Below are 13,763 nucleotides of genomic sequence, written 5' to 3' on the forward strand. Positions count from 1 at the left end.
AAGTTTTTTTTCTCAATTTTTCAATAAGATCCAGATTTCTTTTAACAACTTCATATTATTTTTTTCAAAGAAATACAAAATTCTGTGGGAAGGTAACCCTAATTCTGTTAGAATGATTGCTTCAGTTCCATAAACCATAGTGAAGGGACTTTCTCCCGTAGCCCTTGGGGGGTGGTGCGATATGCTGATAGTACACAAGTAAATTCTTTTGTCCATTTCCACCAGCTCTTCTAATCTTCTTTTGATTTCTTGATTGAGGATTCGGTTAGTGACTTCCACTTGCCCATTCGATTGGGGGTGTACTACTAATGTGAATCTTTGTTCGATATGCAGTTCCTTACACCAATCTTGTATTTTATGCCCTTGGAACTTTCAGCCATTGTCTGAGATTATCTATCGCGGGAGTCCAAAATGAAAGATGACATTCTTTCATATAAACTTCATCACCTTTGTTTCTGTGATACGGATTAGTGGCTCAGCTTCTACCTATTTGGTAAAGTAGTTGATGGCTACTAGAAGAATTTTTCTTTGACCGGGAGCTAGGGGGAAAGACCCCACGATATTTATTCGATACGGTGACAACATGGTTGTGAGGGGGTTCGCAGGTTGGTGTATGAGGGAAGAGTGCTTCTGGCATTTCTCATATTTGCTCATCAATTGTCGCGCGTCTTGTTTCATAGAAGGCTAGAAGTATCCCGCCTGCAATGCTTTGTTAGCGAGAATTCAGGTTCCCGCATGCGTTCCGCAACAGCCGCTGTGTATTTCTTTAAGAATATGCAATCCTTTTAGCTGGGATAAACACCAGATTAGAGGGTGTGTGAAAGATTTCTTGTAGAGGACCCCTCTTTGTAGAAGGAAGCGGGAAACTCAAACCTTGAGTCTTGCGGCCTGCCACCTATTATCTGAAAGGCATCCCTCTTCAAGCCATTGGATAACAGGGGTCCTCCAATCTCTTGAGGAGGATATGGCTTGAATATAAATCGAAACTCTTACTTTGGGAAGGCATTGTATAGTGATATGCCTAGTCCTACAATCTTCTAAAGCACTAGTCAATTTGGAGAGCCAGTCAGCTTTGATTGTTTTTTCCTTTGGGATTTAGACAATATGAAAACTTTCAAACCCCATCTTTAATTCTGCTATCTGCTGTAGATGTGTATCGTATTTTCTTCCTTAGCTTCTATGAGCCCTCCACTTGTTTGACTATTAGTTGCAAGTCTGAATAAGCTATTAAGTGTCTAACTCCCACTTCATCCGCCATTCTAAGACCTGTTACAAGTGCTTCGTATTCAGCCTCGTTGTTAGAAGCCCTAAACCCAAATCTGAGGACGAATTCTAAATCCTCTCCTTGGGGTGAAGTGATAATTATGCTCGCACCACTACAGTGAATTGTGAAGGATCCATCTATACGTAATAGTCATTTTTCAGTGTGGGGGGTGTCATCTTTAGACATCCTTGCTATCTTAGAGACAAAATCGGCTAAAGCCTGGGCCTTAATGGTAGTCTAGGGCAGATAAGAGATATTATATTCACTTAATTCTACTGCCCATTTTACAGATCGTCCTGAGGTATCTGGATAACTCAGTATTTGCTTTAGAGGCAGGTTAGTTTTTACTTAATGGGATGCGAAAGAAAAAATGAATGTAGTCTTCTAGCAGTGATGACCAATTTTAGAGCCACTTTCTCTATAAAGGGGTATGGCCCTTCTGCTCTATTGAGTACTTTGCTAATGCAATAGATTGGCATTTATTTTCCATTATCTTCGCGAATGAGGATGGACTGACAGCTTGGGGGTGGCTAATAGATAACCATAGAGGGTATTCCGTAGAGATGGTTTCACCAGTAGAAGGAGTCCCACTAAATGTCGCTTGAGCTCTTCAGAAGCTTGTTGACACGCATTGTCCTTGTCAAAATTCTTCACCGTCCGTAAGGCTTTGAAAAAGGGTAGGCTCTTCTCTGCTGACTTGGAGATAAAACGGCTAAGTGCTGCTACCCTCCAATTAGCTTTTGTCCTTATTTCTTTTTTCCCTTTTACTCACAACCTCCACGTAACACTTGCGAGATTGGAGGGGGTCTTCCTGTACTTCTTCTACACCTCCCAACTATAGGGAACTTGATTTTCATGTGATAAGTGGAGATTACGGCTTGGAAAGCGTTGAGGGTGGACCTCCCTAAAATGACGTTGTAGGCTATGGGGGTATCCACTACTAAAAATTTCAACAGGCAAGTCTTCCGAGTGGCGCCAATACCTAGGGTAAATGGGGGTGAAACCATGTCCCTAGGATAGACTTCCTGCCCTGCAAAACCGTATAAGGAGTTGTTCACTTTTTCTAAGAGCCCGTCCCCTAGCATCTGATTGTAGGTTTTCCCAAGCAATATGTCTGCAGAACTTTCTAGATCTATGAAGATATATCCTACTTCATAGTTGGCTAACAATGCCGTGATGACCAGAGCGTCATATGAGAGCTCTTAGGACCTGACCGATGTATCCTTCTAAATTGGATGAGGTGGGCATCCTCCATCGCCCCAACACATCCCATATTTCTTTTATGGTTATATCGTGTACCTCCCTAACTTGGGCCTTTCTAGCATGATGGGAGTCACATCCATTTGGACCGCCTACGATCATTTGTATAACTCATTTATGGGGAGGATCATTAGCTTCAGCCTTCCCCCCAAAGGTATTTCTGTGTTCTTTGTTTGGTGAAGACTCGGGATTGAAAATCTTTACTTTCTTCCTTTTGTCTGCTTCTTATTTTTGGCATGGCCCTATTCCTCGGGCTTTTTTCCAGCAGACATACTCTTGCAAATATCTATTTTGGGTAAGCATTTCAATCTCATTCTTTAGATACCAGCACTCTTCAATAGTCTGACCGTAATCATTACGAAAATGGCAGATTTGTCGGACTTAGAACATTGGGTTGTTCTCTCCATGATCTGGGGCAAGGTAGTAAGCCTTTCCCTTCAACCGCCATGAGAGCTTGGGTGATAGGTACTGCAAGGGGTGTATACTGCATTAACATTTGGAAGGGTACCTTTTTATCCCGAAAATAAGTTCGGGGCTTCTTGGAGGGGGTCTTCTCTTGAATTTCTTTTCTCCCCACGACTCTCCTTTTTGGCAGCTTGGGCGTCCTTCATGTTGATATACTTAGCTGCGTGGGTTAAGAAGGCGTCGCACTTGGAAACAGGTTTTTTGGCCAAGGACTTGAAGAAGTCCCCATCCAGAAGTCCTTGTGAGAAAGCACTGGCTTTTACTTCTTGAGTGGCGGAGGGTACCTCCAAGGCTGCAGCATTGAATCTTTGTAGGTACTCTTTCAATGGTTCATTGTCTTTTTGGCATATGATAAAACGACTGAGCTTCGTCTTCCCAAGCTTCCGACTGCTAGTGAATTGTTGTAAGAAGATAGATCGAATTTTTCGAAAACTTCTTATCGCTCCGGCAAGCAACTGATTGAACCATTGTTGTGCGGCCCAGACAAAGATGGTGACAAAAATGCGACATTTGATTCCATCTGTGTACCTATGCAGAAGATCTTCATTCTCAAAACGTGAGACATGCTCTTGAGGATCAATTATCCCATCATATTCAACAATAGCGGGGGTGCGGCAATTTGCCGAGAGTTCGTCCACTATCACTATATCTATGAAGGGGACACCATCCTAATCGTCTTTGGGGTCCCTGCTATCTGGTGTTGGACATCTTGAAGACCTTTTTGGAGATATTCCAGTTGTGCCAGCCATTATCAGGTGACCTCTTGGGGAGCCGTTAGGGGTAGGCCCTATCTCTCAATCAGTGGGGTCCTAAATATAGGGAGCCCTCCTTCAGCTAGGTCTCTTTCTTCAGGGATGTCTGCTCCCATTTTGGGGGCTGCGCAAGTAGGAACCAGTACTGCCATCTACTCTCGAATTGCTATTGCAACCACCTATTAAATGACACCCAACAAAGTTGGAGAAAGCTCTCTTGAGGTGGTGTCCGATGAGGTGTTTCGTCTTGGAGGATCAACCATAGGTCTATCATTCTTGGGGGTGGTATTAGTGCAGGTAGGGCTAGGGTCGATCCTCCACCAACTGGAGTCAGAGAGGTATAATGACCTACATAGGCTGATTGTTGTTAGGTGTGCCCATTGCCTTTTGTTCGTCAACGAGGTTGTTGGGGGTTTCATGGTAACTCACGCCTTTACCTCAAATTTTCCACAAATGGGGTCAATTGATGCGTGCGATTTTAACACGGATCTGATGCACTTGGATCTTAATAATGGACTTGGCTGATTAAGAAAAATGGGACCTTCAAAACAACACGTTAGCACTCCAACACTCAAGTTAATTTCGCATTTAGGAATAAATAATTGTAGAACTAAATTGTAATAAAAAATTGAGAGATAAATAAGAAATTCGTGAACAAAATATGGTTAGAATGCGACTTGATAGTTGCAGCAAGAGTAGCAAAGTAATTTCCAAATTTTGGAAGGTGTTCCAGTTGGAGGATGGTACCTGTATTTATGGAGGGGACGTCCCCCTTCGTGGGGATTCGGCCTTTTACTTGTATTTCTGAAAAAGATAAAAAAAAATGGCCAGGATACTTGTGGATAAAGCATGATTCAATCTTATCTTTAGCTTGATCAACACATCTTTAATTGGGGAGGACTCCTTTTACGTGAGGAGTCCTATTCTGCAGTGACTCCTTCTAGGTTGAGGAATCTTAAGTCTTGAGGGCGCCTTCCTTCTCCTGGGCTGGGCTTTGAAGACAAGCTTGTGGTCTGGCAAGTTTTTCAGTGGGCTTCCCTCTTGGACTTAGTTTGGGAATCTGTGGTGAACTACCTTAATTATGGGCTGTTGGGCTTGGTGACCTCCTTTGAGCCAAGTGCTTTTGGGTTGTACATATCAGGGTCCATTTTGAAAATCCCGTAAAGCAGAGAACTAAATATATAGAGTTTTCTCAATCTTGGAATCATTTTCAAAATCCCATAAAGTAGAGGATTAAAAGTGTTGAACCACCTATCCTACGGGACTAAAAATATAATTTGCTCGATTTTCTTAAATTGCATCCCATGAGTTGAAAATTTTCTTAATATTAGTCACGCGTACATTTTTCGTCCAATAATTAGCGAAAAATATGGAAAATGCTAATGACCCCAATAATTATTGGACGAATGCATGTAATTAAAACTGAGAAAGTTTTTAATTTATGGTATGAAATATAGAAAAAAATCGTAATAAATCGGACTAAATAAAAAAAAAAAAAAAACCATTAACATATAGAACTAAAAACACTATTTTCCCCAATAGAGGAGATCCATTTACCGGACCTTTGTTCTACTTAATTTTTTCTTTATATAACTAATTCTAAATTAAATTAATAATAATTATATTTAGATAGTTGTAATGAGGAAAATAATAGTAAATTAATGTCGGATATGACAAACTTGCATATGAGCAGCTGTCAGATTTTTCTTCATTTTGTTTTTTCTTTGTTATACGAAAATGTATGGGGAAGTTGCTACTTATGTCGTGAGTGTATTATATATATATATATATATATATATATATATATTATTTATACGAAAATGAAATTTAGTTACTCAAAAAATTGAAACAGGCAAGTTGAGAAAGATAGCGAAGTCTGTGTAGGATGTGATCCCTCTTTCTGAACGCAATTTTTTTATCCAGATACATCGTTGTGATACGCTAATATATTGTTGCTTCATCCTTATAATATGCTAAACTTTTAAATTTATGATAGTATAGATTATTATTTTATATATAATGAATTATAATAAAATATAAGAATTACTATATATTTAATTGTATTTAATACGAATAACATGAATGTACACATAATAACATTAAGAGTTAAAGTTTAATTATTCATTAAATACAAGACTAACAGTAAACTAATTATAGAAATGAACAGTTAATTCAATTAGCTACGTAAATAATTTAAAACACAATAATTAGGTTCAGAGACACAGAAAGTGTAAGACTATTATCACTACAAGAAAATATAATATTATCAAAAAATTAACAAGTGACAATTTTAAAATTGTTACCGAAAATATAGTTTAAATGACGACAAAATTTATTTTATTAGTATATAATTATTAGTGACAAATATTATGCATAAAATTATCATTATAGATAAATTAGTGATGTATCTATAATGACAGTACAATATAATAACAATTGTTTATTATCACTGTCTTTAATGATAATAATTGTTTGTTATCACTATATCGTCAATATATATGTCTCACTCATTATTTTTATTGACAACTTTATGCAATACTTTTATCACTAATTAGGGTTAATTACATTTTGCACCCCCCACCGAACTATTTTTTATGTAACATTATTTGAAAGGCAAAATTACAAAATTAGTCCCGTAGGTATAGGGGGTGGCAAAATTAGTCTTGTAACTACTGAACTGACAATTTTAGTCTTATAGTAGTGGAAATTTTGGTCCTTACGGACAAAATTACCCAAATATTAGCCGGACAAATTGTGACGCCCCAAAAATTATAATATATAATTGGCGGATTAATTGATAATATTTTTTGTGAAATTTAGTTAATTAGTAAATAAATTATAGGTCATAATTGGAATATAATAAAATTTAAACGAATTAAATTGGAGTTCGTTATAACATTTTGGGACAATTTATATTAATTAAGAAAATTAGGAAGGACGTAAATGGTATTTTTAAAAAAGTTTAATCAAATAAATAAAATAATAATAATATTATATATATAATATATACTATTTAATAATATTATATATATATATAAAAGAAAGAAAGAAAAAAAGGAAAAGAAAAGACAAAAGAGTTTGGGGTGGGCCCTCACCCACCGCCCCACCCCCACATAAATATATATATATATATATGTAAGTTGAATAATCTGTAAGTTACCAAATTGCAATTTCCATTTCTGTTTCGACAATTCGCAGCAGAGGTAAGGTTTTTATTTTAATTTTTATTAATTTATATAATAATATTATTTAATTAGTCCATTTGTTAAATATTGTTTATATTGAGCGATGTACTATTTAATCGGAATATTTTACGAGTTTGGCTATTTAAAATAGTGTCAGATTAAATATCAAGTCAGATATAAAAATGATATCATTGGTCAATTAGATTGTTAAATTTATTAAATTTGAATATTACTATAGCTAATTTATACAATTCCATAGGAATTGTTAACCAGATACGCAATTATACGTATTATTGTTCGATTAAAGAGTATGATAGCGAGAAATTGATAGAAAATTCATAGAAATATTTCGAAAATTATATTTAATAAATGGTATGTTAATAAAGATGAAAAATGAAGATTTGTATTTCGATAGAAGTGGAATATTAAAGAATTATTAGAAATTGTACAAATGATAGTCAATATTATATTTAAAAGAAATTACGATATTCTCGATATGTTAATTGGGTGTGGTATAACTCATTATAGGATACGGGGGTAAACTGAAAAGACCGAACCACTACCTATTGGATAGATAAAAGCGTTGTAAGGTCGAGGTAAGTAAATAATTAGTATTATCTATATATGTCTTCTTTATTTATGGTTTTACTGTTATCTGAATTTGTGGTTCATGCTGATGTTGATTTATCTGAAAGTATATGAGTGATGGATGATTTGATTTGATTGATGTTATTGTGTATGTGGAATGAGAAAATACGTTGAAATATTATGTTTGTTGTTTGATGTGTTGTGGATGTCTGAAAATGAGAATATGTTAATATATTGTTTTACGTTACTAGTTGCTTACAAGAATGGTGATATGTGGAAATGAGGGAGTGGTGGAAATTGAATATAATTGTGGTGTGAATACCCTTTGATGTGTTGAAATGCCTATGAGGCGAAAATATGAAAAGAAAGTGCTATGTGCGAAATGAAAAAGCTATGTGCGAAATGAGATTGATGAGCCGGCTGTCAAGGGGATTCACTTAAATTTATATGACGGTGAGATTGAGTTGACGGGAAAAAAACGATATCACCTTCTGGTAAGCAAACTAGGAAAAAGAAAGTTTAATTGATTATTTTATTGTGAGATAGCTATGTGATGTACTACAACTGACTATGTTGGAATTTAATTGATTGTATTCCATGCATGTTGCCTACTTATCTTATTTGGGCTGTGTTTGATATACATATATAGATAGGACTGGTTATTTACTTACTGAGTGGCAGGCTCATTCCCCTACTGACATTTTCTTTTAGGAATAGACTTTGAGGTGTCTGACTATTGAAGAATAGGTCCACGCGCTATATTCAGGCAGGTCAGGCCAGTATGCAGTTTTCTCCTCTTTGTCAGTTAGAGTACAAACCACATTTTGTTTGTACAGAGAGAATATAAGCGTACGGATTACTTGTGACGAATTACATTGTGGTGTGTGATATGTATATATATATATATATATATAATATTGTGGGTTGATAATACCTACTATGACGTGTTGGGATTACGTATGCAAATTGATTAGATGATTATGTGCAAATGTATATGTATGATCACAGGGATTACTATAAGTATGACGTTTAGGGTAGATATAGCTCTTATAGCGAAGGGGTGCTACACAAATTGGGGTTTAGGGTTTCGGTTGCCAACTAGTCTCAACTTAGACAGTGGCATCTTACGTGGCCGCTGACTGGTAATTCTGATTGGAGGAACCAAAATTGCCACTAAATTAAAACATATAGGACTAAAATTGCCACTAAATTAAAACATCAAGGAGAAGTCAACCGATGATGAGGCCATAAAGTGGATGTACCGTTGACGGAAACTGATCGGAGAGATGTGTGTCCCATGGGGAGCGAACATAAGGGTGCTGGTCCACTGACGAGATGATCGTTGGTGATGGAGAAATGATGGAAAAATCAATGGTGGGTGCGGAGAAAAAATGGCAAAAATAAAAATGAAGAGAAACAACCGAATAGTTGACAAAAATGAATGGGCTTGGGTGTAATCAACTCGCCGGAGGATGGGGAGTTGATTGGTGGTGGTCTTGAACAATGGGTAGGTCGAACGACAGTGAATCGAGAAGAGAAAGAAAATAAATCTAGGTTTTAGGATAAAACTATAATCAACAATTGGGGACACGTTTGAACTCCGATTGAAAGACATGCTATATGATTGGAATTAGCGTAAGACGACGAGTTTAGTGGTGGTACGCGTGGCAGGAGATGCACCGGAAAAGAATTCCGGCGACCGGCGTGGTAGTGGTGGTGGTGGTGAGTGATGATTAACCATTTTTTGTCACGTCAGCATCCACGTAGGATGTTGTCTGTGTAAGTAATGTCCATTTGTCGCTGAAACCCTAATCCCCAATTTTATTTGTTAATTTCTTGTCACTTTTGGCCGGAAGGACCAAAATTGCTACAAATGTTAAACATAAAGAACTAAAATTGCCAGTCTCATAGCTACATGACCAATTTTACCACCCACCCAAACATATAGGACTAATTTTGTAATTTTGCCTATCTGAAAATCAAAACTTGACCACTTATATATGCGAACTTCTAGTGATACCCTCCAGTGCTTGCAACATATTTTATGTAAGGAATAATCTCAGTTGAACCAGGTTTACTATGAGATACGCTAGTGTTGCATTTTATCCATGGGATTATTGGTCCCTGTTGAATAATTTTATCAATTTATTTCTCAGAAATATTGAAGATAGACTTATATTAATTTTACTCAACTGATTAATATACTTCACCAACATTACGGGCCTTCTGAACAGGCTTTTCATTTGACCATGTATGGGCAAGCCAAACATTACCTTCCTACGAGCATCAATCAATTTAAAAAGTCTATAGAGTTTTCGTCAAAGGAAGACATGTACAACGACAAGACATCTTCTTTCTTTGTCCATAGCGAGTCTAGACACCAGGGATCTATGATATGGCTCGTGGCAATTCTGTCAAAACACTACATGCATATCAAATTAATACAATATAGGTAGTTGTTAAGCATATAACTGGTACTCAGAAGTCACTGAAAAAATATTGAGTGACAAGAATTTGATTTTGTCGTAATAATATTTTCTATTCTACTAGTGACAAAATATAAGTAAATATTGTTACTAAGTACGGATAATTTCAGTTTTCATACCCAAAGTATACCCTATTTTCAGTTTCAGTATCCCAAATTTTCAAATTATCAGACTTGATATTCAAAGTTTTTAATTTTCATTCACCTGAGTACCCTCCATTAGGTTGACCGTTAAAACAAATGGTCCACTCATTTTTGGAGGAAAAATTAGGTGGAATTTTGTCTATATAACGGCATGTTTGGCTGCCATTTTTTTAAACACATAAAAAAAAATTATTTTGATTTCAATTTTATAATTGAGGACAATAATGTAAGTATGTATATATATATTTAAAACAATTTCTATGAAAAAAAATACTAATTCAAATTGTTATGAAAATACCAATTCAAACATTTCCTCCCAATTTGAATCATTATGGAAATAAAAATGCATGCTACATGTGGAGTAATGTAGAGATAATCGCCTAGCAATAATTCTAACAGAGTCTTATTTTCAATCACCATTCAAATTGTTCGTGAACATATAAACAGAGAAAAATGGAATAAGCTACTCAAAGGGTGTAAATGTATTTTTGAGTCAAATAAAATTGCATATTCCATACTTTGATATATTATACCATTTGTTTGTGCACAAAAGAAGAAATATACATTTCAATTATTGTTTTTGGATGAGATGATTTTATTTATAAATTTATTAAAACTTTTTATTTTACTAGTCACAATAAAAGCCAAAAAAAAACATTTTTTTAAAATAATTAAAACAAAAAAGTATGAAAACTTATAGCATAAACCCTTGATAAATAGAGTATGACAACATTTGCATGCATTGTAGCCAAGCAAAAAAAGGAAGGAAAAAAATGTGCTTTTTTTCAATAAAATTGGTTTTTTTACATTGTGACAAAATTAAATCATTTTTCACTTAAGTAACAACGTTAAATTTGTTAGTTAATATTTTGGCATGATTCAACAAAGCCGATCAATTTTCTACATGTTTACCTGATTTATCTGACAGGAGTCTCATCCTTTAAGTATATGGTATTCTCTCATTATTGTTATCGAACAAATCTGTAATTAGTAATTTCAATACTTAATTCTTTTGGAGTAAATATTTGGATAAAATTGCCCTTGTTAATACATATATTTGAAGTACAAGTATTTTTAAAAAATTTCATTTAAAATACAATGTAAATATTCCTTAATTAAATAAATATATTTTAATTTTAATAAAAAATTGAGTAGCAGTTTAAGCTTCAAAGAATAGAGATTAAGTAATATATGAGTAAAGGAATTACACAAAAATCTCGAACATAAAAAGATATTATTAAGTTTTGAAACTTAAATTATCAACTACTCAATCTAAATAATTTCAAATAAAAATGAATAATTACATCACCGTTATCAAATATCAATCTATATATTTTTACAAAAGTTAGAACAAAATTGCATTTATTCATAATTTTTTTGGACAATGTCCGACATTTCTCCAATTTTAATTATACAATTAAGTGAATATATTATCCATTTGTCAAGAAAATTCAATTCTTTTTTAATTAGTTAGATAACAGACTTCTCTTTTATGTAAAATGAATGAATAAATTCTCCATGATTAGTATTTATTTTGTATATATCATACTAATTTATTACCTAATTTAACTGGTCTATAATACTCAAGTTATTAATATATATATATATATATATATATTTGTATTAGTATAGATATATTTTGAAAAATAAAATTTCTTAAATGTTGATCTGGCATAGACTCTTACTTCATTTGAAATTATGCATGAAAGAAAGAAATTGGACTATTCTTAATTCTATGTTCTGATTTTTTTTCTTTTTATTAATACATACTTCGTGTAGGTTTTATATATATATGTAGGTTACGGGTATTAATTTAAGAAATATTAAAGGGTGGACATCAATAACCAAAACTATAATTAATGTTAATGTTATACAGAGAGAGAGAGAGGGTGGATGCAGCTGGTGGGGGGGAGGGGGGAGAGTGGGGTGCGATCGTGATGACGGGGATAAGGGGAGGGTTGGCGACGGGGAGGGGACAGCGACACAAGGAAGATGATGGGGGGTGGGTGATGCGGGGTTAGGGAATGGGAGGGAACGGCAGGCGACAGACGACTTGGGAATGGAGAGGGAACGCGACGAGGGGCTAGGGAGGATGGTTGCCGACAGGAGAAGGCGAGGAAAGGCGATGAGGGGGGCCTGGGGAGAGTCGGTGATGGGGGAAGGTGAGCGGGCGACAGTGGTACAACGCCGCGATGATAGCTGGGGTGAGTCTATTTTTTTTCTTTTTAAATTATATATGATTAGTATTTTTAAATAAAATAATGTATTATGACAAATAAAAAATATTATTAATATAATAGATAATATTTTATATATTGATGGCCACGAAAATAGATTAGCTCAAATAAGCCAAAACGGTAAAAAAAACAAAAAAAGATAATATTACAAGAGCCAAAAAGAGTGCAAAACCTAAGATGCCCTCAGGAAGTCTTGTTTTGATAAGGGCATTAAATGCCCCTGGGATGCCCATAATGCGTAAAGCTCCAAGGAATCCAACAGGAAATGCCCCAAAAAATGAATTGGGCTAATGAAGTCCAACTAGCCCAGATCCGAGAGAGTCTAAATTCAAGAATACCTCATAGGTTTACAAGGAAGTTTAACGACTTAAAATCTCCCAGCCAAAGTGAAAATCCATCTCACATGGCATCCATGGGTGGTCTAGGAAGCTTCCACATAAGATTTTTGGAGGCACACCTTACAGAATCAGATAAGCACCACGTAGCACCTCCAGCTAGACGTAATCTATAAAACCTAAAAGCCTGGACTTCAATTGTAAATATTATGCTAATTGTTTTATTCTTCTACAGGAGGCACAACTCGATCGACCGCCCTAGCAAATGGAATTGTTCGCCAAATGCTATAACAAGAAGGACGACGGCAGCTGGAGTAAAGTTTTGGGGTAAAGCTCTACCAATTTTGTTTATTAATATAATATTTCTTTCTAATTACTCATGTTTCATAATATTTATTACATTCCATTGTTTAATACTTATTCAATTAATTAAACTCATAAATATAATTAAATTCAATAATTAATTATATAAATTACATTATTTTTTAAAATTTTATCATCAAATAAAAAATTAAAAACGGTTCTAATAATTGTAAAGAAAGTGTTATAAATTTCAAAATTAAGATCATTCCAAACTCAATTCCTAAACCCAGTTTTGAATAAATTTTCCTATAAAGGACTCACCGCTCCTAAAAGTATTGCAACTCAAACTGATGCACACAATATATTGTGTTCCAAAAAATATTCCTAATACAGTTACAAGAGACTATTCCAAATAAAAAATAAACCGTGCTTAATACTATTTCAAAAATTGAGCACTACACAATTGCAATGTTCGTTCCTAAATATATCACCAACACAAATAAATACGGTTCTAAAATTCAGCCATGAGTATTACAAAAACTGTTCAAAAAATATCCCCAATTAAATTACATAATTGTTCCAAATCTTATTCAATGTGTTCCAATAAAAAAAAAAAAAGAAATTTTCATATTCCAGTTGGGAATGTTCCTTCACCAACCGTTCCTAAATTTTAGCAACTCTTACTATAATGACAGAACATAAACCGTTCCAAATGTCAAAAAATTCATTTTTAAAACTAGCCCAA

The 13,763-nt window shown here is 34.8% G+C and overlaps 1 protein-coding gene and 1 long non-coding RNA gene across 2 annotated transcripts; one reads left to right on the forward strand and one right to left on the reverse strand.

Annotated features, from left to right (window-relative positions):
• Positions 1 to 3,036: 3,036 nt before the first annotated feature.
• Positions 3,037 to 3,738, reverse strand: LOC148789199 (uncharacterized). Its single transcript, XM_088877910.1, has 2 exons — positions 3,696 to 3,738; positions 3,037 to 3,638 (listed from the first exon to the last, which is right to left on the reverse strand). Exons 1-2 carry the CDS (start codon positions 3,736 to 3,738, stop codon positions 3,037 to 3,039), a joined length of 645 nt encoding a protein of 214 aa, XP_088734036.1.
• Positions 3,739 to 6,901: 3,163 nt separating this feature from the next.
• On the forward strand, positions 6,902 to 8,432 carry LOC148789200 (uncharacterized). The gene is made up of 3 exons (XR_016064142.1): positions 6,902 to 6,944; positions 7,455 to 7,522; positions 8,226 to 8,432. It is a non-coding gene; the product is annotated as an uncharacterized LOC148789200 (long non-coding RNA).
• The last annotated feature ends 5,331 nt before the right edge of the window (positions 8,433 to 13,763 follow it).

The sequence above is a fragment of the Sesamum indicum genome, linkage group LG2 (genome assembly GCF_026168435.1).
Source record: "Sesamum indicum cultivar Baizhima isolate 11 linkage group LG2, ASM2616843v1, whole genome shotgun sequence".
Classification (NCBI taxonomy): domain Eukaryota; kingdom Viridiplantae; phylum Streptophyta; class Magnoliopsida; order Lamiales; family Pedaliaceae; genus Sesamum; species Sesamum indicum.